The sequence below is a fragment of the Ursus arctos genome, unplaced genomic scaffold (assembly GCF_023065955.2).
Source record: "Ursus arctos isolate Adak ecotype North America unplaced genomic scaffold, UrsArc2.0 scaffold_2, whole genome shotgun sequence".
Lineage (NCBI taxonomy): Eukaryota > Metazoa > Chordata > Mammalia > Carnivora > Ursidae > Ursus > Ursus arctos.
In genome coordinates this window covers 91,795,407-91,822,423 of record NW_026622874.1, presented here as the reverse complement: position 1 = coordinate 91,822,423, position 27,017 = coordinate 91,795,407, and the positions used below count along the sequence as shown (strand labels likewise).

Here is a 27,017-nt window from a genome sequence, read left to right as displayed (position 1 = left end):
AAACACGTGTGTTTTCACTTTTAAATTTGGGACCGCTGATGTTTTTATGGAGCTCCGGTACTAGAGCCTTTGTGTATAATCACACGTTGTCCTGTTTGGCTTGCTTACCTCCTGAGAGTCTTGGAAGTTAGGTGAGGAGTAGATGGTCCTCAAGCCTGAGATGGTGGCTCGCTCTGGGTCCTGTGGTGACTGTCTGAGCACCTGCTTTTCAATTCTGAGTCAACATGAGCACTAAATTCCCTGAAATGCTATGTACTTCTTCCCAATGTTGTATTTATATGAGGGCTGCTGTCTTGTCAGAATACGTTTAGTGCCATTTTCTGTAGTTGTATATTTTGTCCCACTGCTGTAATTCACTATGGTGATGAGTGAGGGAAAGAGAAAAGCCCGAAATATTTACCTTCTGGTTGTCAGGTAGCGGGTCTTTTTCTCTTAATGTCATTTACATTTTGCTATAGCGATAGCAGTAAAAAGTTCCACAGGCAAGAGTCAGATGCCCCAAATTATGAGTGTGCCGCTCACAGGTCTGTGACTAAGGAGATGGTGATATAAAAAAACAAAATTTCAGCAGTACATTTTTATCCTCTTCCTTTTTAATAAACCAGTTCTGACAGATGAAAAGGAATCTGCTATAGCTCAGATTTCCTATGTTAGGCATATTTCAGCCATAAACTTAATTATCACAAGAATTTTCAAATGACTCCAACTTTTTTCTGCACTTGGTACCACAGGATACCAAGTTCTATTTTTGAGCTGATAAAATCCTCCTTCTGAAAGCATTTGTTTATTATATTATAGCTTCACATGAGCTGAGCTCCATCCTGACCCCGTGTTAAGTGTCTGTGGTAGATTTCATTACATCCATATACTGGAAGTCCTGCCAATATACTGGCAGCAAAATCCTAGTGGAAAATAAATGGCAATAAAAAAGAGAAATGATAGCCTGTGTGAGTGGTGAGGAGCACAGCTTTATTGAGACTGGACAACCCCAGAGTAGTGACTTGGCATGCAGACATGAGTTTAAGAGAGTGTGAGTGAAAGCTGATATTGGAATAACGACTCTGTGGCACAGACATGGGAATAATTTAATTAATTGCACTGAAATTTCTTTGATGAATAGTTATGTGGTGATAAGCATGAGGTCGAACAGCAGAATGAGTTTCAGCTTTTTAATGGGCCAGCACAGCTGCAGTTTTGGATGCCTTCCCACTTTATTTTCCCCTGCAGCTCTCCACCGCTTTACTCATCCACATCTCTCCAGCTAAGCTCACCACTAGCGGGGCTCCCTCTCCGTGTCTGCTGAGCTGAGGGGCAAGCATGTTTGGCCACGGGAAGCAGGCTGGTGACTGCTTTGAAATGAAAACTAGATCAAACGAAAATTGTGGGATGGTTGCCTTATGATGGCTGCACCTCCCCTCCTCCCCAAATCTCTAGGATGCTTTTACAGAGTCTTTGCTGCTAAGTTGTATAAAGATTTTAATAAAAATTCTTGTCCCTGGAGAAAGAGGCATGTCTTTGTTGTCAGAGAGCTAGAGGGAAATGAGCAATGCAGCCCAGCTGGAGCACCAGCATTAATCCCATGACTCGTAGCCTGTATTTTCAGACAGATCAATTACTTATGGCTGTAACCAATCTCTCACCATTTTCTTGCTGTGCAGGGCTCCATTTCCAGACTTGGCAGCTGACATATCCTTCCAACTTGATAGAACTTCAGCTGCAAATCTCTTCAGGTCTGCTGCCTCCATTCATCGAGGTTATACAAATGAGTTGTTAAATAAAAATCAAAAGTCAAAAATTGTGGGTGGTAATCTCTGCTTGGCTCAATAGCATTCGTGGATCTAGGCAACATTCTCAGTTGGATTTTTTTTTTTTTTTTTTTTTTTTTTTTTTTTTTTTTAATAAGGCAAGTGATTCCGTTGTCTTCCTTCCTTCACTTTTATGGACAGGCTTTGCATGAGAGAAAAGCCTTCTCTAGAGGGAAGAAATTATCCACAGTGGATGCATTTCTTATCAACTTATAAGTTGAAAGATTAACTCAGAATGGAGAGGAAGAAGATTATGAGGAGACACGAAGGGCATGTACAGGTGAGCTGTGTCTAATGCATCTCACACAGAGTGAATCCCCCCTTTTCAGCTGCAAGGCTGCCTGGGCTTAAGGCCAGGAGACTCTGTATCAAAAACAAGTGACCCTTGCTAACACACAGGTGGCAGAGAACACGTAAAGTGTTTATAGAGCATGTCAGAGTGTGAACAGAGAACGTCTGTCAGGTATCTAAGCTCAACAGCCTTTGGGGACTTCACCCAGAATCTCTTTCGTCTCTGTAAGACATACCTACCCTTTGTATGTGTGGAAGCCTTTGCAGCTGTGTCAGGCCAGGCCAGCCTCCCTGGTAGAGGTGTTCGGAGCCGCATGAAGGAAATGACAGCATTTTGTGCTTTGACTCACTCTAGATCTGCAGATGGGCCGCTTTGGGGAAAGCGCCTATTGCCCTCGTCTTTCGTAGTCCTCCCATCATTCCGTGTTTCTGATATGCAGCCCTTTGAGGACTTGTCTGTTCCCCCCACAGTGACCAACTGTGAGGAGCTTACACGAAGGAAAGATGAAAATGTGGGCATGTAGAGAAGATAAATGGTTTAACGTTCTACCTGGGGGGCGGATTTGTGTGTTTACGTATTTGGGTGTGCGCACCGCACCGTGGCTGCTTGTTTTGTATATTGTTGCCTGCTTTGGAGGCCTTGTCCTCCTTGGGACCCGTTAGTGGTGTTCTTTTGGAGCAGATATTCATGAACTCTGTTAACAATTAAGGAGGTGAATCCTTGCTGGGACAGGCTGACAGCCGCAGTTTCCCCTTGGGCTTGTATGACTTTGGATTGATTCTAAAGAAGCAAAGGAAACATGCAGAACATACTTGTTTGATTTGAAAGTTAAAAGCCTGTGCCTGCCTGTTTTCCTCCCCCTTTGTCCTCCAGCCCTTCCTAGGCACCCTAACGTGGAGAGCGAAACATAAGTCATACGGTACCAGGAGGCAGCGCTGCAGTTCTTGCCCTGCTCTGGACATGGTTTCTTGTGGATCTGCATTTTATTAGGATTCATTAAGTAGTATGGAAAAGACTCGCTGGTAGCCATGCATGACAGTCCCCCATCCTCAGAGCCTGCCAACAATTGAAAATTTGAGAGAAAGAAACAAAAGGGGGGTGAGATTTATAGTTAGTGAGTTCCAGTTGCCTTTTTTCCTCCTTGGAATGGTGCCCGTCTTATTAGGAGTTCTTTAGTGAAACAAAATGCAGTGGTAGCTTGGAGAAATTATGGATACTTTCCAGCAGCTCCCCCCCTCCAAAAAAAAAGCTTAGGAGTCTGTAAGCTTTCTCCCTTGGTTGCAGTTAGGAAGCCAGTTGACAGTATAATAGGCTTTTGGAAGTGGGTGCAATGGTTTGTGTGTTCTGTTTGATGTTGCAAATACCAAGCCCTCAGGGAGATCTGCAAAGAGGATGTTCTGTTCTTAAAGAAAGGAAAAGATTAACCTGAAACGTGAACTGAAAAACTCCTGAATTCTAAAGGACATGGGTGCTACCAAGGAATGATCTCATTTACTTCTGTGGAAACACTTGGCAAGCTGCCTGCTGCAGACAAGCAGAGGGCTGGGCAAATATTTTTTAATGATTTTGATTAATGAAAGGCGATCACCAGTAAACTTGACAGGATTAGATCAGAGATTAAGGGTGGATGTGTGGGTGTGTGGGTATTTATGTGGTTAAGGCTTTCTCTGTAGACATGTGCACACTCATATACGCATGCAAGTCTCGTAAACCACGTGCATGTCTTAGAGCCTCCCTAATAATGCTTTTCTTCATATTCAGAGAGAATGCTCCATAATGCTCCTTATGAGAGTATGTAATACTTTTTATTTTGAAGATATTTTTGGGAGTGGTAATGAATGAGCATTAATTTATTTCTGTCATTCACGAATACGTGCATTCACTTAAGACATGGATATGTGTAATTCAGTGAACATCGATTGAGTACCTGCTGTATGCCAGATACTATGCTAGGCACTAGGGATACAGTGGTGAGGAAAAAAAGGCATACAGTCTCTGTTCTACTACTGTACTTTATAAGCTGCTGGAGAGACAGATTAAAATAAATAATCATGTAGCTATATACCCACAATTTTTATATTGGCTTCGTATTCAATAACATTTTATTAAGTACCTCCATCTGCTCCAAATTCTATGATAGGCTCTTAAGAGAAAAAGCACCTTACCTAATTCCTGTTGAAGTCAGTGGTTTGCAGTTTACAAGGAATTAACTGGCTCCATTTGGTTGTGGAATTGAGCAAAGCCACCTGATCCACATAGCTGTAGATATTAATTTAGCACATAGTTCTAAGGAGAGTTAGATAGCATTCCAGCAGAACATTCTGTTATACACATATATAAACCCTGATGTATTTTCCGAAGGTATTGTTCTAAGATCCCCTTTGCTGTATCTCCACAACACTGGGTTCAAGAGCTGCCCTGCTCGCTAGCTAATGTGAACTGGGACAACTGGACAACCTCTCTGACCAACGTTTCACATCTGTAAAATGGGAAAGGTTGTGCTATTTCATAGGACTGTGAAGATTGAATGAAATCATGTAGGTGGAAATACTATGTAAAGGAGTATACTCATGTGATTTTGCATGATTTTTTTTACTGTTTATTACTAAAGATTTTCTAGGGGGATAACAGTTATTGAATTCAGCTCTCTTTCATTCTCTTAAACCCAAGAAAATCAGAAGGAAGAAATCATCCTGTCTTTCCTCTGGCAGAGTGTTCCAGAAGGATTAGAATATAACCTTGAAATTAGGGTAGAAATTAAGTTTTTCTAAAGGCAGAATAACTGGTATCAACATGTACGTACCATCCTTGGAATGTAATCTGTGGTAGGGTCAACACTAAGCTTTGCTGTCTTACACCCTCTTTTCGTTTCTTCTCTTTTGTGTTTTTGTTTCCCCCAGAGAGGGATGGAATTGAAAAGCATCATTATGAATGCATTCTCAGTGACTGGGTTCTGACACCTTGGCCAAAAGGTTTATGCTCTGCAGTGTTGAATAAAGTCCTGTAATTAAAATAAGAATCAGAAATATGAAGCCACACAAAAGCAGTCATTATTTAGACGCAGAACCTTCATGTGAGATTACAGTGGCTGATACTAATCTGCGAAGTTGTATTTTCTGGGGGAAAAATCAATATGAATGACACGAGAGCTCCACGTATATCCTGCAGGGTTTGTTGTATCTCCGTGAACTGTGATGTGGTCTCTTGGCCTTTTGAATCATTCTGTTTAAAGGCCTTACATAGATCATTCTGTCCTTGGTGGTGGGTGACTTTTCCCTGAGATTCTATCCCTAGATAGACTAAATTGGAAAAGCACACGCCTTTTGATCTTTACTTTGTGTGTTTGTGTGTGTATGCATGCACATGTGTGAGATATAAAGGTCATCACAACGCAGACTGGGCACTTGGCACCTTCACTAACTCCACGACGTCAGAGATGGAATTTGAGAGTGTACTTCATTCTCCTTCCTCGGTCATTGATTTCTAGTGCTGAGTATATCCGTGCAATTAACGTGTTAGATCTTTCAATCAATTTGGGTATTTACTCCTTTCTGTATTCTACACATTGCGGGCCGCATTCCTGGCCGATAACAGGCACTTGATAATGAGTGGAAAATTTGAATGAGATTGGCCCTTGTTCCTTTTCCTTCCTACCCCCCTGTCTTCAACTCAGGTCTGAATGGCTTGTTGCTGGAAGCCAGGAGCTAAATTTAATGTTAATCCAGGGTCAAGCTCTCGTCCACACATTTGAGGCTCAGCTTCTCTGACCATGTGTATTGCGTATAGTCATCAGGCTGCTTTCTTCTAGGATAAAATGCAGTGGTCTAGAAAGTATCACACTCCAGTGAGCAGAACTATTGGTGAGTCTGTACAGAACAGATCAGGTTGCAGCTACCTTCAAGTATCTGCTAATGGAAACTCTGGCTAAGGCAGCATCTTAAATAATATGTAGAATCAGCATGCTGTCTCCAGAACATGTTGCAGCATTTATTAGCAGGGCGTAAGTTAAGGTAAGCGCCCATTAAAAAAAAAAAAAATTTGTAATGATTAGCAGGGGCCCAGTATAATTTAAGGTATTCTTTGGAGTTTATAAATATGGCCTCATAAAAAGCCTGAATATAAGGGAACTGTGACTTTAAGTCATTAGAAGCCCAGTGGTTTGATAAAATAACAGGAAACAGACAATTTATTATGAGCAGTCTCAGTAGCTCTGGATTATCTATAAAACTTTTACGGCCTTCCCCAAGTGGCAAGAAGCCATAAAACTTGCCTGAATGAGGGACTTGTTAATTTACTTGTTAAAGCAAATTAAAAATTTATAAGTGCTTTTAGGTAAATGAGATCTTCTCTCATTGCTGCCCTTGCGGGGCCCTGGAGTCCTAGGAGGGGAGAGTGGCTAAGCCCAGACACCACTGCACAACAATAAAAGCTATTAAATTGTTGCAGTTTATTACAACAGAGCCATGCAGCTGTTGCCATGGCTAGCTGTGGGGTACCAGTGGTTGACAGCCTGTAGTTTCACTAGGGTGTCTGTCTCACTCAAAGGAAAAACAACAAGCGGAGGGGGATGATTTTTACTTTTGCAGTTCTCCAGTAGTTGGTGTTACAAGACCATGTTTTTTATTTTTCCTTGACCTCATGAACCCAGAGGTTTTAAACCACTGTTTCCTATTCCCAGAAGTGTTTCTCTTTTATTCCATAGGTTGCTGGTTCTCACACATTTGTACTCATCACCATGCCTCTTAGCCATTTAATCCATGGACCAAAGGCCCAGGCCCTAGAGAGTTTCTCTAACCTCATCAGCAACAATAAACAAAAAACAAAAAAACCCGCACTCTTTCCTTTACTTTATCAATCCTGGCAGTTAGGAGAAGGGATGTGAGGTCAGAAAGGACATAGGGTGCATGTTCTTGTGTTCTTGCACTTGAGGACTGCAGAATCAGTATTTTTTGTGGAATCCATATGCCAAGGTAAAGGCAGATTTTCTTGCCCTCTGCTTTGGATGAAAAATCAACTGAGGTTAAAATTCTTGGATCTAAACATCCCCCTTCACATGTTTCTGTTTGCTACTTGTCGAAATTCTTCCAGAGGTAACGGTGAAGTAACAGGTTTCTCAAGAGTAACTTTTTTAGCTTGAGGCCCTAACTCAGGGTCTCCTTGTCCTTGTCTCTCTGGGACTTACCTTCTACTGCACACTCTCCTTCTCCCTGCCTGCTGAGAGCAAGGATTCTGGGGAATTTGAAGTAGCTTATTCTTCCACAGAGATCAGAAGTTTTGCTTCAGGAGGAAGACCTTTTGCATTTGTAGGGCAGAAAAATACATTATATCTCAATTACAGACCATATTTAATATTAAATTTCAAAAAAAGGATGAATATTTCACAAGTATATTTAAATTTCAAAGATCTGTTTAGAAAAGTGAGGTTCTGCAAACATTTTCTTCTCGTAATATTTTCCAATCTCTGCAGTGGAAAGGTACATTTTATTAGCTTTGAGAACAGAAATGATAAAAGGGGATAATTGGTACAAGTGTTTGTTCTGCAGAATTCACCCTTCAGTTACTTACATCTCTCTGACTTGGATTTATTCCTATCTCTGATTTGGATTCCACCTGAAACTATGTCTGAGAAGCATATTGTTGGCAAGTAAAGTGTCACAGAAGATTGGGGGTTAGATGAAAAGCAACAAAAATGGCAAATAAATATATGCTGGAAGCAGTATTCCAGGGTTTTAGAAGGCGGAGGTTGCTTAAGGTTACAATTTGCTTCAGTAGTGACTCTCCTCCTGGTCACTGTCTTGGTTATTTTAGGAATATCACTGTACAGCAGCCGTGTAGGCTTATTATACATCTTACTGAACTTTATGAGCCTCTTATTGTCTTGAATGTTAATGACTTTTGCATTTGGAGTCTCTCGTCTTCATTTAGAGTCTCAGCAAAAATGCACAGTTATAACCATCTTTGCACAGATTATCTCTGCGCTTTAGGGTATTTTCGGATTTGTTTTTACATCCTTATGGATGGGACTTGAAGAGTGGAGCTTAAGTAGATGTCTTCTCATTGTATTACCCCGTAGACCTGACCACAAAGTCTGTGGAAGAAGAGAGCTGTAGTGGCTGAACAAAAAATTCTTTTGTTCAAGAGGACCAAGCCGAATTGCATATACAGCAGAAGTCGATAAATTTTAAAATTTTTGAACAGAAAACGACATTGGTCCAGAGGTTAATTGCTGAGGAACTACTATAGTTTATGAGGAGATCCAGAAAGGACTTTGTTTACAGTAGGTCAGTCATGTAGTATGGTTTCCAAGAGTGCCATAATGAAGTATTGATAGAAACGTTTCACAGGGAAATAGCATTGCTTCAAAAATATTTGTTTCTAACAGAGTTCATGTTAGAAATTTAGTGTATATGCTCACTCGTTAGTAATATTGATATATGTTGTATAATGATTGCTTAATTGCTAATTTTCCTATGCTAATTGATGTTTTTCTATAAAACTAAATTCTTTAGCTCTTTACATTTATTGAATGCCATCTGGCTTATGAATTTTCATAAGAACTGCCAAAAAAAAAAAAAAGGTGCAGACCCCTCCCCCCATCTTTCTCCTAAAAAGGTGCTGAATATGTATCCATAATGACTTTTTAATGTGTCTTTAGGGATTTCTTTTTCTTTTCTTTTTTTTTTTTCTGTAGGAATCAAACATCATTACACTAAAAATATTTTCTCTCTCCCAACTTGAATTTCCTTCCCATTTCATTGCTAATCATTGCTGTGGCAATATACCCTCTTCTTTTTAAAAATTATTCTCCATGTTATTGCTCTGGGTAAGTATTGGGCAAATACTACTTTTAAAATATGTTTATCCTGATGGCTAGGAAAAATTCCCACATCTCTTTTGTATTTTTAAAAATAGCTCTCTATATTTATTTACCCAAAACACTTGGGTTTAAAGACATCATTAAGCTTTAACTTACTGTACAGTAGCAAAGAAGTATGAAGGAGGTGCCCCATATAACCTTTTAATTTGCATTGTTTAATATTTTGGGTGATTTCTTTATACAACTAGCTACTAGCCCTCTGGCATCTCTAAGAAGATAGTTTAGTATTAATAGTTTCTTTGCTTAGATAACATACGTAGGTGTGTGTGTGTGTGTGTGTGTGTGTGTGTGTGTGTGTGTGTGTGTATACATTGTAAATTGTCGATCTGCTATAGCAAAATACCATAGATTTGGGGAGGGGGGCTTGTAAACAACATACATTTATTTCTCACAGTCCTGGGAAGTCAAAGATCAGGGTTCCAGCAGGTTCTTTGTTTGTTGAGGGCCTACTTCCTGGTTCACAGCTGGCCTTCTTTTCCCTCTTTCTCACATGGTGGAATGGGTGAGGTCGCCCTCTAGGGTTTCCTTTATAAGGGCTCTAATCGCGCTTAGGAAAGCTCCACCCTCAGGACCTAATCAGTTCCAGAGGCCCCACCTCCTAATACCATCACATTTGGGATTACATTTCAATACATGAATTTGAGAGGGATGCAGGCATTCAGTCTGTAGCATACCTGTACATGTATATGGATTATAGACATAAGCTTTAAAATTTAGCAGAACTTTTTTGATAAGCAAGCTAGTCCACGTGCTTTTCTACTTTTTTCGCTTTCGTAATCTTCTAAATACGTAGAGCTAAGACTAACAGTGAAGCTATAAATCAGACAATTGCTTAGCACCTATAGATTTTGAAAAAGAGATAAAAATAACTTTAGTAGATTAGAGGGCTTTTTTAACCTCATTGAATTAATCCAGATTTCTTCCTTCAGACAGCTAAGATAAATGGAATTGTATACTTACTTGCTTGTCTGGGTCTAATATGAACAAACAACAACAAAAAGCCTATGTTAAAGCGTGCTTTAATTATTAGTAATTCTGTGAATAAATTTGAGGTAGTTTTATAGAATGTAATTCCTACGTTCATACATTTAATATGTGCAGATTCAGCCACATTAGATTATGTATTAATCAGGATTGAGATACATGGTTGTAAGAAAATAACCAAGATATGTGATGCATTTACTTAATCTTTTCTATTACAAAGATACCAGAATAATTATAGCTAATTTACTAATTGGCTGCCCTAAAATATTTGGTCATTAAGTCACAAAATGTTGGAATTGTTATTGCCCAGAGGAGCAGACGCACTGCAGTTGGTGCTAACGTGCCGGCATTGCCCATGAATGACGATGTTACTCCGGAGGGTAGCATCATACTGTGGAATAAGACAGACCCAGGGATCAGAGGCCCAGCTCTGCATCCTAGGTCCACCTCTTCTTATCTGTTTAACCTTGCCTTAACCTGACCTCCACTTACTTAGCCTTAAAATGGTAATATTCATTGTTGGAAAAGAACCTGCGGCTCAGGGCCACAAATCCTAGACTTTGCCTTCAGGGCAGTTAACAGAGCATCAGCCGGGGACCAGGAATAGTGTCCGAGCTCAGCTCACCACCCCTCTCTGGGTGTCTTTGGTTGGGTCACTCATCTCTGAATTTTAGTTTCTTTGACTGTAAGGGGGTACATTACAATTGACTTTTTATATGCCCTCAGAAAATGTATGTGAGGATTAAATTAGATAAATTATGTACAGTTACTAGAATATTGTATAAGAACAAACAAATTTGTGCGATGTTATTATTACCATAAAAATGGAAACAGTGTAATGGTAACTGGTTATCCTGCCTCAACTTGCCAGATCTGAGAATGTGATACATCCGTTTGTCCTTCAGTGTTCTTGGGATTGTTGCCTTTACATGTTGCTGGAATGGTAGAAGATAGCAGGCTAGGACATTTTTGGGAATTCGAGCCAAAAGTTAGCTGCATTATTAAACACTCACAACACCTTTTTTTAGTCACAGCTCAATGAGTTTCTGTTGTATATAAAGGGGGCTAATCTGGCATGGGTTTTGGGGGGAAAACACCTAATTAGAAAATTGGATCTGTTCTTAAATTGCAAATGTGTGTACATCAAAGCGATCATAAGAATAAATTTAAGTCTGATCGTGTACATGGTTTCAGTACACATTGGCGAAATATCCTGCTGATTGCTGATTGAAAACAGTTGTTAATTCTCTACTTCACTAAATTCAGAGTGGAAAAACTTTCCTTAATAAAGAACAGATTGAGGAGATCCAAGACCTTACTGTGTGGGAATTAATGGCAGATGCATATACTGGTAGTTAAAATGTTTCATTAGATGTTAATGTCTTGCTGTGTTTTTAATTGTTCAGGAATTAGCCTCCAGAATATTAAAACCATCTGTTTGTTATCATGATGAAACAGAATGCTTAAATAGTTATTAATTTGTGTTTCTTGTCTTATTTTTTTTTTTTTCGGGGATAATCTGTAAAACTTTGATCTGTTTGGAGTTTAGGGAATTTGGAATGTGGAAGTGAAAAATAATTTTAAAACACACCAGTGTCCCAAATAGCCATAGTTCCCCCCCACCACCTGCTGTGCGTATTTTATGTGTATTCTTTTTCACATTCTTTCTTCCTTCCTTCCTTTTTTTTTTGGTAACATGAGTTGACTTGTATTTTCATGATGAGATTGGAATGATTGTAGAGCTGATTCAGTAGTTGATTTAAACTGTATGACAACCCTTAACGTGCAAACAGAATTTATGAATTTGGAGGGATGAAGGAAGGCTAAATTTTTAGATTCTAAGGACATGCTTTTCCTGCCCTATTCCACTAGCTCTTCATAACTACTAAGGGCTGTAGCTCTTAACAGAGTCAGGCAGCCTTGGTTCTGTATTCTGCCTTTTGTGACTTTGCTCAAATTACTTAGTCTTCCTCAGCTTTCTACAGTTTCTCCATATGTAAATTGAGAAGTACAATTTAGTTTGCAGATTCTTAGAAATAATATGAAGATTGGATATTCTGATAGTAGACATATTAGTTGCTTTCTTTCTTGATTATATGCAGCTATTGAGATATTTGGGGTCCTACTGAGAAATATGTGAGCACTAGAACTGTAGGAGCCAGGAGCAAAACCCTTCATTTACTAGCCTTTGCCCTTGTGTTGATAGCTGAACATTGGTGGCCTTAAGTTCTTATCCTCATAGTGAAAAATCTCAACTAGTGTCATCTTATTTCTAGTTAACTGTCAGATGTATAGACAGACAGTGGAGAGAACTGGTATATCTTTGCATGGGATTCTAATTGATGTCTCCAAATAGCCTAGTCTTTGTCTTCTCATGTCTCAATTTGGCTCAGAAAAATTGTTAAATTCTTTCTTCTTTAATTTATGCCAATCAGCTAAAATCATGCCAAGAATCAGAAACTTTTATGCATCTGAATCGTTTTTACATTTTGGAGAAATATCATGTGTTTAGACCAAGAATTTCTGATAGTTGGGAAATTCATGGTTCTCTGTGTATGTTCTCTCTGTTCTCCTTGCTTCAGCTGTCCCCTCATTCAAAATTGGATTATTCCATTCCCTATGTCTGTTTTGCTCAGGTTTAAAATGCGGGAGACTTCATAACTTTAAATCTTCTGGAACCGAGTGAAAGTCACTTGCTGTATGGAAGTGAAGTATGTCATAACCCCGAGTCCCTAACTCAGGTTTCTCAGGCCAGGCAAATCATGGGAGTAAGTGAAGCAGGTCAATGTAGGATGTGGCGACCTCTTTGGCTCAGTGCGACAATGACCTTCTGTATCTGTAGAATTGATTCAGGTGCTGTTCCTGTTTCCAGGAATGCATCTCTTTGCTAAGAGGAGTGTGCTAGTCCTGGAGGTCATACAAACCGTTTCTTTGCTGTGCGGCAAGAACAAACAGAGCATCTCCCTAGAAAGTACTTTTTCATGTAAAAATTTACTCAGGAGAGTGTATTTGGTTCTATTACAATTGGGTTTCTTTTATAACTATTGCTATTCTTAATCCGTGTTTGGTAGTACACACATTTAAACATTTCTGCCTTTCTTTGGGATGCTTTGGAAGAAGCCTTTGCTGGATTGATTTTTAAAAAATAAGAAAATAATTTTTTTAATTTAAAAACACTGTTAGAAAGTAAAATAAATAAGATTTTTGAATGCTTCATATTATCTAAATTACTTAAAGTGGCAATCTCATCAATAAGATGTATAATGCTAAGAGAGCTATTAACTTCTCTTGCTAGTGGTTTTTGACCTTTTACTGAACAAGTACTTTTAAAAGTCTCAAATGCCAGGATGAAGATTTATTAAACTAACTCTAATTATGTGCTGCTTTTCATTTTATAATCCTATATTTGAATATCTAAAATATCTTAAATTACATGTGATTGCTTTTTCAAGAACAAGATCAGCAGTATCGCTTTTTTGGAGCATAAGGATTTTAAAGGCCGATTTTGTATATCACCAAAGCCCACAAGTTTACTAACACACATGCTGCTTTTCATGTAGTCACTGCTTTTGAGCTCTCCTTATTGGCTAATCCTAGAAGACTAGCTTTCCATGACCCAGTCACACTCTTTGTTAATAGCTCCAAGAGCCATTCTCTGGGAGATTTTGAAAGCTGACTTACATAGTGCAGATCTTAAAAGAGTATGCATAGTGATGAATTAAACAGATATTTATTGAATGTTTATTAAACTATAGGCACCGTTTTAGACTCTACCTGTAACAAGTGAACTAAACAGATAAAAATTCTGTGATAACTTATTATCTGGTTGCAATGTGGTTGAGGTAGCAGGAGTTTGGAGGACATAAAGCAGGAATAAAAGAAGCGAAATATACACTACATGAGAAGGTGTTAGTAGAAGCAGGGTTAGTGTTGTAAACAGGATGATCCGGGATTTCTTCGCTGAGACAGTGACATTTAAAGAAAGACCTCAGTGAGCTTTGTGCCTTCTGGGAGCTGAACATTTCAGACAGATGTTGCAGCAAGAGCAAAGACCCTGAGGTGGAAGCACGTCTGACTTGTTTGAGAAACAGTGAAGTGGCCAGTAAACCTGTTACAGAGGGAGCAAGGCAGAGAGTAGTAGAGAATGAGGCCAGAGACATAACGGGGGAACCAGATACAGTGGGGGCTACCTTGTAGGCCATTGTGGTGACCTCGGTGTTGATTCTGATGATGATGGAGGGACTCTGGAAGATTTTGAGAAGAGTAGGATATGAATTGACCGACTTTTTAGCAGGAGCACTCTGGCTGTTGGGAGAGATGGACAGAAGTAGCAGGCAAGGGTAAGATAGGAAGGAGTGGTCATAATCCAGGCAAGAGACGAAGGTAGTTCTGAGTCGAGTGGTAGCTACAGAGGGAGTAAAGATTTTGTCCTAAGCAGTTGGAAAGGTAGAGTTGCAACCTTTAGCAACTTTACAATAACAATTGGGAACATTGAGAATATGGCTTTAGTCATTTTGAGTTTGAGATGCCTTTTTGATGTATAAGTGGAATTGAAGGATGTACCTGGATTTAGAAGACTGGGATTTTCGGAAGACATTGAGGCTAAGGGTATAACTTAGGTATCACCAGCACATAGTTCATATATAAAACATTGAGACTGGATGAGATCATTAAAGGTAGTGAGTATAGGCTTAAAAAAGAAGAGGTCCAAAAACCGAGCCCTGGAGAACCTAACATTAAGAGTTGGGACAAAGTGGAGAACCCAGACTGATAAGGAGTGGCCAGAGAGGTAGGAGGGAAGGCAGGAGTGAAGCAGAGTGCTTCAGGGATGCAGGAATGATCTCTTGTGTCAGATGTTACCCCTGGATAGATAGGTCGGTAAGATAGGTGCTGACAGTGACCACTAGGTTTAGCATTCGTAGGTCACCGTTGACTAGTACTGGACTCCTTCAAAACCAGGCAACAGAGACTTTTGCTTGAGCCCTGCTCTGGCCCTCCTCAGGTCGTACCCCTTCCTAGAGTGGAAGAGTTCAAAGGGCCAAGGACATGGGCCCACTTGGAGCCAGCCCACTGCATTCCTTCTACACATGTTACTGATTATGTAGGACTCCAGAAGTCCCAGCCCAAATGTCCTCAGTCGGGCTTTGAGGATCTGTTTTCTGGGTCCATCGTCCTGAGAGCACCTTGCACCACAGTTGTGCATATGCCTGAACCTGAGCTGGGGGCACAGCTAGTAGAGTTGGGGCCAGTGGGCAGTGTGGAAGGAGCCTAGAGGATGGACTAGGATGTTACCACACGTGCAAGTGAGGCTTCTTGAGACAAGGGATGGAAATATAGATAGGTAGGGAAGGGCACCAGGCCTGGGCCTAGATCTTCTACACTGCCACGTTCCATGAAGAAAACTCAAGGAATACAGAATTCTAAATTATAACCTGGCCTTCATTGTCATTACCAACATTCATTTGACATGGTCAGACGATAGATATTTTATTTAATACTGTATTAGCATGATTTTAACTTTTCACTATTTAGCCATATAATTTTTGGGTCTCTTGCCCTGAGCTCTGCAAATGCCTCTGAGAGCCTGTTGTTGAGCTTGACAGGAGTAATTTCATGGCATGTGAGGACAAAAGCCTCATTGGGCCGGGTTAAACAGAGAATTGGAGGAAAAGAATTGGCGATACTGAATAAAATGTTTTCAAGAATTATTTGTAAAGGGCATGAAAGAAATGTAAGGCTAGCTGGGTTCTTCTGTTTTTCTTGTTTCATTTTCTTCTCTTCTAAGGTGGGAAAAATAACAGCCAGGATGTTTGTACCCTAAAGAAAAGGATTATATTAGTTTGCCTGGCTGCCATAACAAAATATACCACAGAGTAGGTAACTTCAAAAACAGGAGTTTATTTTCTCACCCTTCTGGAGACTAGAGGTCCAAGGTCAATGTGTTGGCAGGTTTTCCTGAGGCCTCTCTCCCTGCCTTGCTGATGGTTGCTTTCTCCCTGTGGCTTTACATGGTCTTTTCTCTTTTCCTGTGCCTCCCTGTTGTCTCTCTCTCTCTGTCTCTCTCTCCTCTTCTTAAAAGGACACAGGTCAGATTTGATCAGGGCCCACCCTAATGGCCTCATTTTAACTTAGTTACCTTTTTAAAGTCCCTCTCTGCAAATTCAGTCACCTTCTGAAGTAATGGCGATTAGGGTTCAAACATAGGAATTTTGGATGGCCATTCAGTCTGTAAGAGAGATCTCAAATATTCTAGAACATGCATTCGTGGAACCCATCCCACTTATAAAATGTCTGTAGTTGTTTTTGTTTTTTTTCAAAGTCGAGTATAATGCTTGCTAAAGCAGTTCATTTCTATTCTTATGGAAATAATGGAGCTTAGTATGGAATAGTTACTAATTGGCAGTAAGTTTAGTGATATACAGGTTACTAAGTGCTATGGACTGAATTATGCCTCCTCCCAATTCATATGTTGAACCCTCATGTATTTGGAGTAAGGAAGTAATTAAGGTGAAGCGAGATCATAAAGGGCAGGGCCTTGCAGATGTATAACAAAAGTCACTGGAGAGCTAGCTCTCCCTCTCCCCACCATGTGAGGGCACAGAAGGTAGCTGTCTATAAGCCAGGAAGACAATGAGTTCTTCCCAGAGACTGCCCATGCTGACCTTGATCTTGTACTTCTGGCTTCTAAAACTGTGAGAAAATGTCTGTTGATTAAGCCATCAGTCTATGGAATTTTGTTACGGCAGCCTGAGTCTACTTAGACATTAAAGAGACCCATGGGGAGAGGAGGACCCTCAGCCTTGGCGAGAATTTAATTTTTGATTGGATTTGAAATGTACTGGTATCAAAACAGTGGCAAGTTGGAAAGAGGTTTGCTCTAAAAATTCATTATCTTAAAAATTTTGATAGCTTGCAACCAGAGTATTTTATATCCTAACGAATTCTAGATCTAGCAATGAAAATGAATAGCCACTACGTATATGGGTTAGGGGAGAATAATGCCTCTTCTGGAGATAAGGTTTTTAAAACCTTTTTTAGTGTAAAATTTAAAATGCGTCCTAAAGTAGAGATAATAGTGTAATAAGCCCACATGTATATACTCATCATCCAACCTCAACAATTAAGACATCTTGTTCCATCTGTATCCCTAATCGTCCCCAACCCCCTCCCCACAGGCACTGTTCTCCCTATCACCTGCTTTATTTTGAAGGGTAAATCCCGAATGCCAAATCATTTTGGTTATAAATATTTCGGTGTGCATCTACAAAAGGCCTTCCCTTTTTATTGTAACTATATCGAAATAGAATAATTTCTTAATGTCATCAGCACTCATCAATGGACATATTTCTGAGTTTGCCTCATAATATTTTACACTTCGTACAAATTAGGTTTAAAACAAGATCAGTACTTTGCAGTTGGTTGAGATGCCCTATGTGTTATCTCATTCCTAGTCTTTGGTGTTTACTTTGCAATTGATTCACTGACGGAATCGGGAGATTCTGGATTTTGCTGATATCACATCCCCTGATGGATAGTTTAACATGTGCCCCTATCCCTTACATTTCTTATAAGTTTGTATTAGAAACTGTGGTAAATCAGATTCAGGTTTGGTTTTTGTTTTTGTTTTGTTTTGTTTTTGTTTGTTTGTTTGTTTTGAGAGGGTTGAGTGATGTGTTCTCACATCAGGAGGCATGCATTATCTGGTTTTCTTTCTTTTTATGATAAAGCAGCCATTGATGCTTGATTCCTTGCTTTATTTTTTTTTTTCAACCTCAGAAGGTGTTCCAAAGATAACCAATAAGGTATTTATTTGTTGGTTGGTTTTCTTTTAATATAATTGTCTACTTGTATAACCGTGTTTGATATGTTTTAATTCATTGTGTTATTATGCTATTGACAATAAAATTGTCCCATCCTCATTAGTGGAAGCACCTCAAATTTGGCTCGCAGGTCTCTTTGACATGGTCTTTCAGGGATGACAAAATGTGTCAAACTCATCTTGCGTATTTCTTTCCTTCGAGCTCAGTTGGCTAGTTTTTTATGGTAGAATGGGAAAAAAGACATAAAGCATTCTGTGTCTAGGAGTGATGGCTATTTTAAAGAATGCCAGGCCATTTAAAAAGTTGTTTGAAAACATGTTTTCTTATAGCAAAATATAAAACGTAAGTTCTGTGTATTTGTTATTTTTGTATATTCATTCTCACCAACCAAATAATACTGTCTCAGAATTTCTTTTTATTAATCAAAATCTCATTATCAGAAGGCTAGAAACTTTGCCAAAGCAGTCAAACATTCTTTCATCAAATTATTGTTGCATTGCACACGTGTACTGCCTGTGAATTTCCGAGCTAATTTGAAAACAGATTTATCTTGTAGTCCACAGTCATACCCAAGGAATGCCAAACATCTTTTGCTCATTCAGGCTTTTCTCTTTAATTCCATTCTTGTACATCCTTCCCTCCCCCCACCCCCTATAGTTTAGACTTCCTTTTCAGTAGAAAATGAAGTCAGGTATGTTATCATGCTTTTTGTCAACATAATTCAGCCTAGAAATAGTACCCAAGTTGTAGATAGAGATGGGAGTTATATATCAAACCCTGCTATTTACACTTCCATTCTCTTCCCTTCACATTATTAAGTTATAAAGAAACAATATCGTAATAGCCTCTTGGCTAAATCATAGAGAGTTACGATTCTCCTGATAAGCTGTAGAACATTATTAAGTTCTGCTGTCTGGGTTGAGTATGTCTACTGGAAGGATATCAAAGTTGGTCAGATTGCTCTTGATTGTCTTAATTGCTTCTTGTTTATGTTTGAAACTATGTAGTTAGATTGATCTTGGCTTATTTTCCTCTCTTTATTAACTTTCAGGGTTTATTTTTACTGCTGCGAAGTCCACCAAACCCCGTTAAGTGTTGAATAATGTATGTGATTGGCGAATGGAAGTAATTGGATAGTTTCCCTTTCCAAGCTAATAACACAGCCTTCAAGTTATTATCTGTGCCGTACCTTAAATATTTATTTGGGAACATCACTGACACATTTAGATAAATGACACTCCGAAATCCGGGCATGTCCAAGAACCCTATTTTGTTTTGCAGTAGTGAAACTTTACTAACTCCACTGGAATTATTTTATGAAAAATGGAGTTAGAAGCAGTTTCTCCTTTTCTTGTCTTGTGGTAGGCAGAATTCCAAGATGTCCCTCAGGATAACTTGCCTCCTTTTGACTCTCATGAGTAGATTTTTGTGCAGCATAGTTGACTTTAAGAAAGGGAGTTCTCTTCCCCGAGCCTGACCTAACAGGTAAGTCCTTAATAAGGGACTGTTTCTGGAGTAAGAGATAAGAATGATGGAATCTTTTCTATTTTTAAAATAAACCTCCCTATTGAAATGTAAAGTTACATGTCCTGAAATTCTCTTATTGTAAGTGTACAATTGGGTGAGTTTTAGTAAATTTATAGAGTTGTATGATCACCGCCATACTCCAATTTTAGACTTTTGCCATCAACTGAAAAATTTCCCTTGTGTCCGTTTGCAAATTGGTGATCTCTTACATTCTTGTGAAAAATTGTTAGAACTTGGTGAACTACCCTTTACTTTATTATTAAATTCAATTTATTGTATTTATTCAGATTTTTGCAGGTCTTTTATTTAAAAAATCATTCCTTTGTTCCCTTTGTGTTTCATTTATATTATTGGATTTGCGCACAGGTTAGCTTTGCATATTTTTCTTAATGCTCTGAATCAAATTTTGTTTAAAAATTTTTAAAGTTTACACTATTTGATTATGATTTTGACAGTACCACCATAGAATGTTTAGTATTAAAGTTTAGAGATCTGTTCTTACATTTTTATAATAATCATCATGTTCTTATATTATCACATTATATATGATTAAATTATCACATTATTATGTTTCTGCATTTGGTTTCGCTCTTTATCTCTTTTCATTCCTAGATTTGTAAGAAGTATGTCTCTTTTAATTCCGTGGGTTTCACTCCCATTTATACTCTAGTTTATTAATAGTGTCCAGTATTTTAATTTCCAGTTCATTATGTACTTTTTAATTTTTTAAAAGATTTATTTATTTATTTTGAGAGAGAGCAAGAGCACAAAAGGGGGCAGGGGTGGCACAAGGAGAGAGAATCCTCAAGCAGATTCCATGCTGAGCACGGAGCCTGATGCAGAGCTCAGTCCCAAAACCTGAGATGACCTGATTCAAAATCAAGAGTTGGCTGCTTAACTGACTGAGCCACCCAGACGCCCTTGTACTTTTTATTTTTAGAATTTCCTTTCTCTAGTTTTCCCTGCCATTGCTTTTTTGTCTTCTTTTTGATCTCTGCAACTAGTCTATTTATTTCTATTATTTTCCACTTTTTAAAAAGCTCGCCTTTAGGACAGAATTTACAGCATCCTATAAACGTTTTATCTTACATATTTCTAGTTTTTTTTATTCTTTTAAAATGGTGTGTTTGTCTTTGACTCAACTGTAATTGTGGAGAGAATTTTTTAAGATTTTATTTTTTTATTGGAGAGAGAGAGGATGCATAAGTAGGGGGAGTGGGAGAGGGAGAAGCAGGCTCCCCAGTGAGCAGGGGGCCCGATGCGGGGCTTGATCCCAGGACCCTGGGATCATGACATGAGCTCAAGGCAGATGCTTAACCAACCGAGTCACCCAGATGCCCCATGTGGAGAGAATTTTTAAAAATGTGTTTTAAAAAAAGACTTTAAAAAAATCTCTAGGTGAGGTTGTCATTAATTTTTATCATAGAGAAGGTGGCTCATGTGATATCTACATTTTGAAATGTATTTTGATGTTCCTTGTGGCCTCATCCATCTGCAGCTGGTGCCGATGGCCTGTGGGTGCCCTGAAAGACTTGGTCTCTGAGAATTACCAAATTCACTACATACCAACCTGAGACAAACTGAGTGTTTTAGCATCTGTGTCCTTTCCTGTGGCTCTGTGTTCTTGCTCCCTGGTTAGTACGATGCTAAAGACTCCCATCTCCATTTCTTGATGACTTAAGATACTTCTTAACTTTATACATTGGCCCATGAACGTTGGTAATTTTCTCCTTTAGTGTAAAGTACAGAAGTGTAAAAGGTAAAGATGGTACCTCTTAAAACAAATGACTGTCTTTGACCTATGACTTCACCTAACCATTTATTTCTAATTCTTTGTCTTTTTTCCTCTCTCTCTTTTTTTTAACCTGAGGAGTTTTCACTGACAAATAATTGGATATTTTTTATTTATTTTACCTAACAGATACTAGGTGTCCTTGCTTTTTTAAAAAATAGGGCTTAATCTGTATATATTATTACTACAACCAACATACTTAGTCATATAGTTTGCTTTCCTGCTATTTCCGTTATTTTCCACATATTCTCAATAGAGAATATTGGTAATGATTTTAATCCTTTTAATATTTGACAGTGATTTAGAAGACATTATTTTTAATATCTAAATTTTACTAATGGTGAACTCTATGTTTATCAAATCCTTAGTTAAAACACTTTCTGTAGCTATTGAAGCCAATAAGAAAATAACTTCTGATTCTGTGATCCCAGAGAAGTTTTACACAAATTCCTTGCCCTGCCCTAGTTTCCAGAATTTAAAGTTTAGCTTTTAGGCACAACTTGTTACTGTACATTTAAAAATACAATGTATCAATAATTTTTTTAAGAAAATGTTTTTTTGTTTAACTTTGTAATTTTGTTTATGGGAGTTTTTTCCTGTTAGCTGATTTCAATGAGTCAGTTTTTTCATTACGTTCTTTAGTTTGGTTCTGTTTCTCTCATCTTAAATACCTTTTAAAACTCAAGGAATAAGCCACTGTGGAAAACAGTAGGAAGATTCTTCAAAAAGTTAAAAATAGGAATTCCTTATGATCCAGTAATTCCCCTACTGGGTATTTACCCAAAGGAAACAAAAACAGTAATTTGAAAAGATATATGCACCCTTTTGTTTATTTCACGTATCTACAATAGCCAAGATATGGAAGCAACCCACCTGTCTGTTGACAGATGAATGAATAAAGAAGACGTCACACACACACACACACACACACACACACACACACACACACACGATGGATTATCCTATAGCCATGTAAAAGGATGAGATCTTGTCATTTGTAACAACATGGATGGACCTAGAAGGTCCTAAGGGAAATAAGTCAGACTGAGAAAGACAAATACTGTATGATTTCACTCGTATGTGAAATCTAATTAACAAAACAAATGAATAAGCAAAAAGCAGAATCAGACCTTTAAATACAGAGAACAAGGCGATGTTTGGCAGAGGAACGTGGGATGAGGGGATGGGCAAGATGAGGGAAGGGCAGTGGAATATACAGACTTCCAGTGGTAGAATGAATAAGTCATAGGAATAAAAAGGTCCAACAAAGGGAATATAGTCAGTGGTATTATAATAGTGTTGTGTGGTGACAGGTGGTACCTACACTTATGGGGAGCATAGAATAACATAGAGAGATGTTGACTCGCAATGTTGTCACCTGAGACTAATAAAACATTGTGTGTCGACTATATTCAAATAAAGCAAAAATTTAAAAATAGTACACACGCCACCAATGTATGGGGAAGATTCCAACAAATAGGGAAAGTTTCTTTTTGAAAAAACAAAACCCACATTTTTACAAGATTAAATACTTGCTGTTTTGCTGTTAGGAATGATACAAAATATCATTGGAAAAAAAAGAAAAGTCTGTGCTTGCTTATTGACACTTTTTTAAAACATTGTGTGGAGTTCATTCAGATCCCTGCAGGAAAACTCAGAAGTCTGAGATAGGATTTATGCTGCTTTGAGGAACCAAAACGGTGGTGGTAGATTACTTTTGGATGCTTTTCTGCATTGCAGCGCATAATTCAAGTCATTCCTCTTGAGTTTCAGGCATAGGTGTCTTCTCCACATACTTTATCCTTCTGTGAATTTTGTTTGAAGAATTAATGACACCTACTGAGTATCTAGCATCTAGAACTTTCCATACTGAAGCTGAAAAGAGTGGCATAGCCTGGCTCACAAATCTTGGCAGGGGTGTACAGAATGGCTCCACCTTCACTGAGTCCAGGGTGATGGGATTTCGTTACATGTTCTTTAACAGCGATAAAACCGCAGATCGTTATTTTCCTAATTAGCCATTAATAACAGTTAACTCTAACAAGATCACAGCTTCGGAGTTTTTGAATGTATTGTTGACAATGAAATAATGGAAAACAAGCCAACTTCTTATGGTTTATAAAAATTGCTAATCTTATTGATAGGATTACTACCACTCATGCCAGATACTAGCTTCCTCTTATTTCATCTGTTTTGTTCTAATTCGGATGCCTAAATTATATAATATTCTGATGGGAAGAAACTTCTGGAAATAAGAGTGAATTACAGTAATTTTTAAATAAACGAGGTATTTTAAAGTATCTAAAAGGTGATAGTAAGAAATCTCATTGCCTCTGTTGTGGCAAAAGCTTTCTTACAACAGCCGCATGGATGCTAGGACAAATCAATGCAGGCGGATCGATTTTCCTTAGGTCTTTAAGTGTTTAAGCCAGCACCTGGCCTTTGTAATGTCTCTTGGTTTTAGGCAATAGCTGGGAATTTCAGGTGAAGGATTACAACTTCTAAGTTAGCTGTGCTACCCCAAATGATCCATTGGATAAGGCTAAAAATGCCAGTTTTAAATGTATTCATGGGATTAGGAATGAATACTTCTTTGCCTGAAATCTTGTGGTTTAGCTTTAGTACTTACTGTAGTCAATCCATTTCTTTGAAATATTGAGCTGTCTGACAGCTTAAAATCCTAAGTTTCCTTTAAACTTGAGCCTGGCTTTGGAGGAGAAAAGGGTAGTGTGGGGGTGGATTTTACGTAAGGCTCGCCGAAGAGAATTCAGCAAGTGCTTTTGCTGGCAGGGCACCGGGAAGGCCAGGAAGCTGCTTCGTCTCAGTGCTTCTTGCGTTTTGCCCTTAGCCTAGATCAACATGTAGTCAGATGATACACATCAGAGCCGCTGAAGTCTCTTGTCAGGCCTGTTGAAGTCATCACTTTCCTTCCATGAAGAAACATGGAAGAGACCCAGATGCAATGTCCAGATTTGGGGAAGCCAGGTGGATGGATATCAGGAGAAATCTTTATGCTCTTCTAACTATTAATTCCCTGCTGGGTGTTTATTTCTCATCTAGGTTCAGGGACTGAGTTTTTATAAACATCTCTTGGTCAAATATCACCTTATAAGATTTCTTTTTTGTGTGAATGAAGTATAAATCTATTGATTGAATATATTGAAAACGTATTCTATAGAAAATCCAAATATAGTGCAGACTCATTATTTCCATGTGAAATGCCGACATCTAAATAGCGTCTGAGAAGTAAAATGAAGAGAGCAGTAAGCAGGCGTGGGTTGAGTCCTAGACCTCTTTCCTAAATATGAGCACATCATTTGCTCTATTTGTTTCGTCATTCGTACATCGGAGGTAGCTTTACCTGCTTTTTCTTAACTCAGAGATCCAGAAAGATAAAAATTATGACATGGCCTATAAATTAGAGTGTCTACTCCACATACAGATTTTATTGTCAAATTTATTTAACAGTAAGCCTTTTCAGACTTGAAAATGTATCATAATTATCAAAAGCCTTTAATGAAGAATGATATACTACCTAAATTTTGAAAAAAGAAAGAAAGAAAGAGCTCTTCAAAAACCATAGTGGATCCTATGTGAGCTTTCAAAATAATTTTGACCTGGAAAGCAGAGAGAAAGTGAGGGTGAGCTTTATGGGTTGAGGAAATCTAGTGTTTAATAGACAGATGCGGGACAGAGGTGGACATGACATGCTCAGGAAATTGAGAGAAAATGATGTTCATTTTAGATTAAATTCCCCTTTATTATAAGTATAAAAATGAAAACTTGAAGAGAATGACAATATTCTGAACTTTTATTCCATAGTAATAAGAAAAGGCTCATATAGCTTGCATCTGAATTAACTTAGAATTAGCAGATTTAGCAGTAATTTAGAAGGAAACGAAGCACTTAAGGGCCCAGGAGGATACAAACTAAAATGAGTATCATTTTTCTGGGTTCCATTAGAGAAGACTTCTGGAGAAAGGGATTTTTAGAAGAAAGTGATAAAAGTGGATTTGTAGAAAGGCTGAGAGCAAAAAAGAGTGCTCTGTATAGTGGGGATTTGGGGACAGCTTATTAGATGGTGTGACCCAAAGTGGGATCTGAACTGTAGTTTTTAAAAGAAGCACATTAGACAGGGAATGTGGATTCAGATTCATTCTCCATTTGTCTTGGTTCACATTCCCCTTTGGCCCCAGAGCCACATGAAAACCTGCAAGCAAAAATTTTGCTACCTATTACCTGTTCTTCTCTCTGAAATTCCCTCCTGCCCAGAAGCATGGGGCCCGTGTTTTGTTTGAGACTTTCCATGTCTGATCCATGTACCCTTCTGTAATGTTTCTTCCTATTTCCTCCCAGAAGGAAATCTCTGTTTCAGATAAGACTCCTTCTGATCATTTCCTGGCATGTTGCTTTCCTGCCTTTGCTTTCTGCCTCTCTCCCATCAAGAGTATCTTCCCCTCTCCTCTCAGCCGTAGGAGCTCAATCTGCTTTTAAAATCCAAGGCTTCAGAGATTCCTTTTCTTCCTAATGTCACTGGCTACTTTTTGGTGTTCCATTTAGCGTGTATTTCCTTGTGTTGTTGTATTTGCCTGTCTTGCCGTCGTTCTCTTGCTAGATTGAGAACATTATAAAAGGGCTGTGAGTTGTAACCTGCATCAGATTGCTTGGGGTCTCTGCAAAGGTGGTTGTTGATGATGCCCTCGTCAGCTAATGGTCCATATGTGTGTGTCTCCTAGTCTCATATAGACTACTAGTTTGAAATTCTATGTGTTTATTCATTTTAATGGAAAATCAGAGCTGGGTAAATGTGTAGAGTTTTCTGAACATGAAAATCAGAGATGGATGAATGTGTAGAATTTTCTGAACATGGGGATCAGAGCTGGGTAAATGTGTAGAAACTGCTAAAACGTAAGCTTCATAAGATCAGAGACTTTTTTCTTTTTGGTTTAGCATCATATTTCCTGCTCTTACTACCAGGTCTAAACGTGGCACTTAATACGTATTTGTTGAGTGATTTGTGTCTTAATTACTTAAGCTGTATATCTGAATCTGGATACTCTTAAATATCTGCCAAGAGACCTCAGAAATCAGGATCAGTGTCTTCCCAATGGTGAAAGGATAACACACAGCATCTCATCATTTTCTCCTAGGAGAAGAAAACATTGTTTTTCGTTCTGTTCTGTTGTATTCTTTCGTCAGAGGAGGACAGGGGGAAATAAGGTGAGCAACCAGAGTTGGTGTAATCTGACTGTAGCTAATTCAGTGTTTTTGGTCTTTTTATTGACCAAAAAAAAAAAAAAAAACCCTCCCAGTGGAACAGAGGAAAAATCTGAGGGAAGATTACTTTCCAAAATGCATGGGCCTTTGTTAGATTTTTGTCAAGTGTTTTTTTCAGGCTTGCTCACTCTTATTTACACTGACATTTTATGGTAAATGTTTTGCTGATCCTTCTCCATGTTTCTTCCTGTGGCAGCTTGCCTGGCACGACTCAGAAGCTGAGAAGAGTGTTAAAATGCAGGACCTTAAGTTGTTCACTTTTGACAAGACTTCAAGAACACAGGCAAAGGAGCAGTTGTGTGAGGAGACCACTGACTTTTTTTCTTTTCCTCTTTTCTTTTGCCTTTAGCTCAAGCCAGGTCAGAACAGCTGCAGGGACAGTGACAGTGACAGCGTCAGCGGAGAATCCAAGGGCTTCCACAGGAGCAGCTCTCGGGAAAGGCTCAGCGACGTAAGTTTAAAACAAAAATCAGACAAAAACCATCAGACCACACACATCCTCTGGGTCCAGTCTCACTTTCCCGACACTCCTGTCCTTTCCCATCACTTGGTCTATGCAAGCATTACAGTCCCCTCTGTCTCAGCAAACTTGTTTAAGCCTGGCCTGATGGCTCCATCCCATTTTCTAGTGTGACCCAAAATG

The 27,017-nt window shown here is 38.7% G+C and overlaps 1 protein-coding gene across 3 annotated transcripts in view; it reads left to right on the top strand.

Annotated features, from left to right (window-relative positions):
- AUTS2 (activator of transcription and developmental regulator AUTS2) overlaps nucleotides 1–27,017 on the top strand; it is a 1,104,663-nt gene that overhangs the window by 468,871 nt on the left and 608,775 nt on the right. For all 3 annotated transcript variants that reach the window (XM_048224780.2, XM_026516359.4, XM_044390213.3), the window contains exon 3: nucleotides 26,724–26,825. In XM_048224780.2, the coding sequence (XP_048080737.1) occupies nucleotides 26,724–26,825 (102 nt within the window). The remainder of the gene's footprint in view (nucleotides 1–26,723; nucleotides 26,826–27,017) is intronic.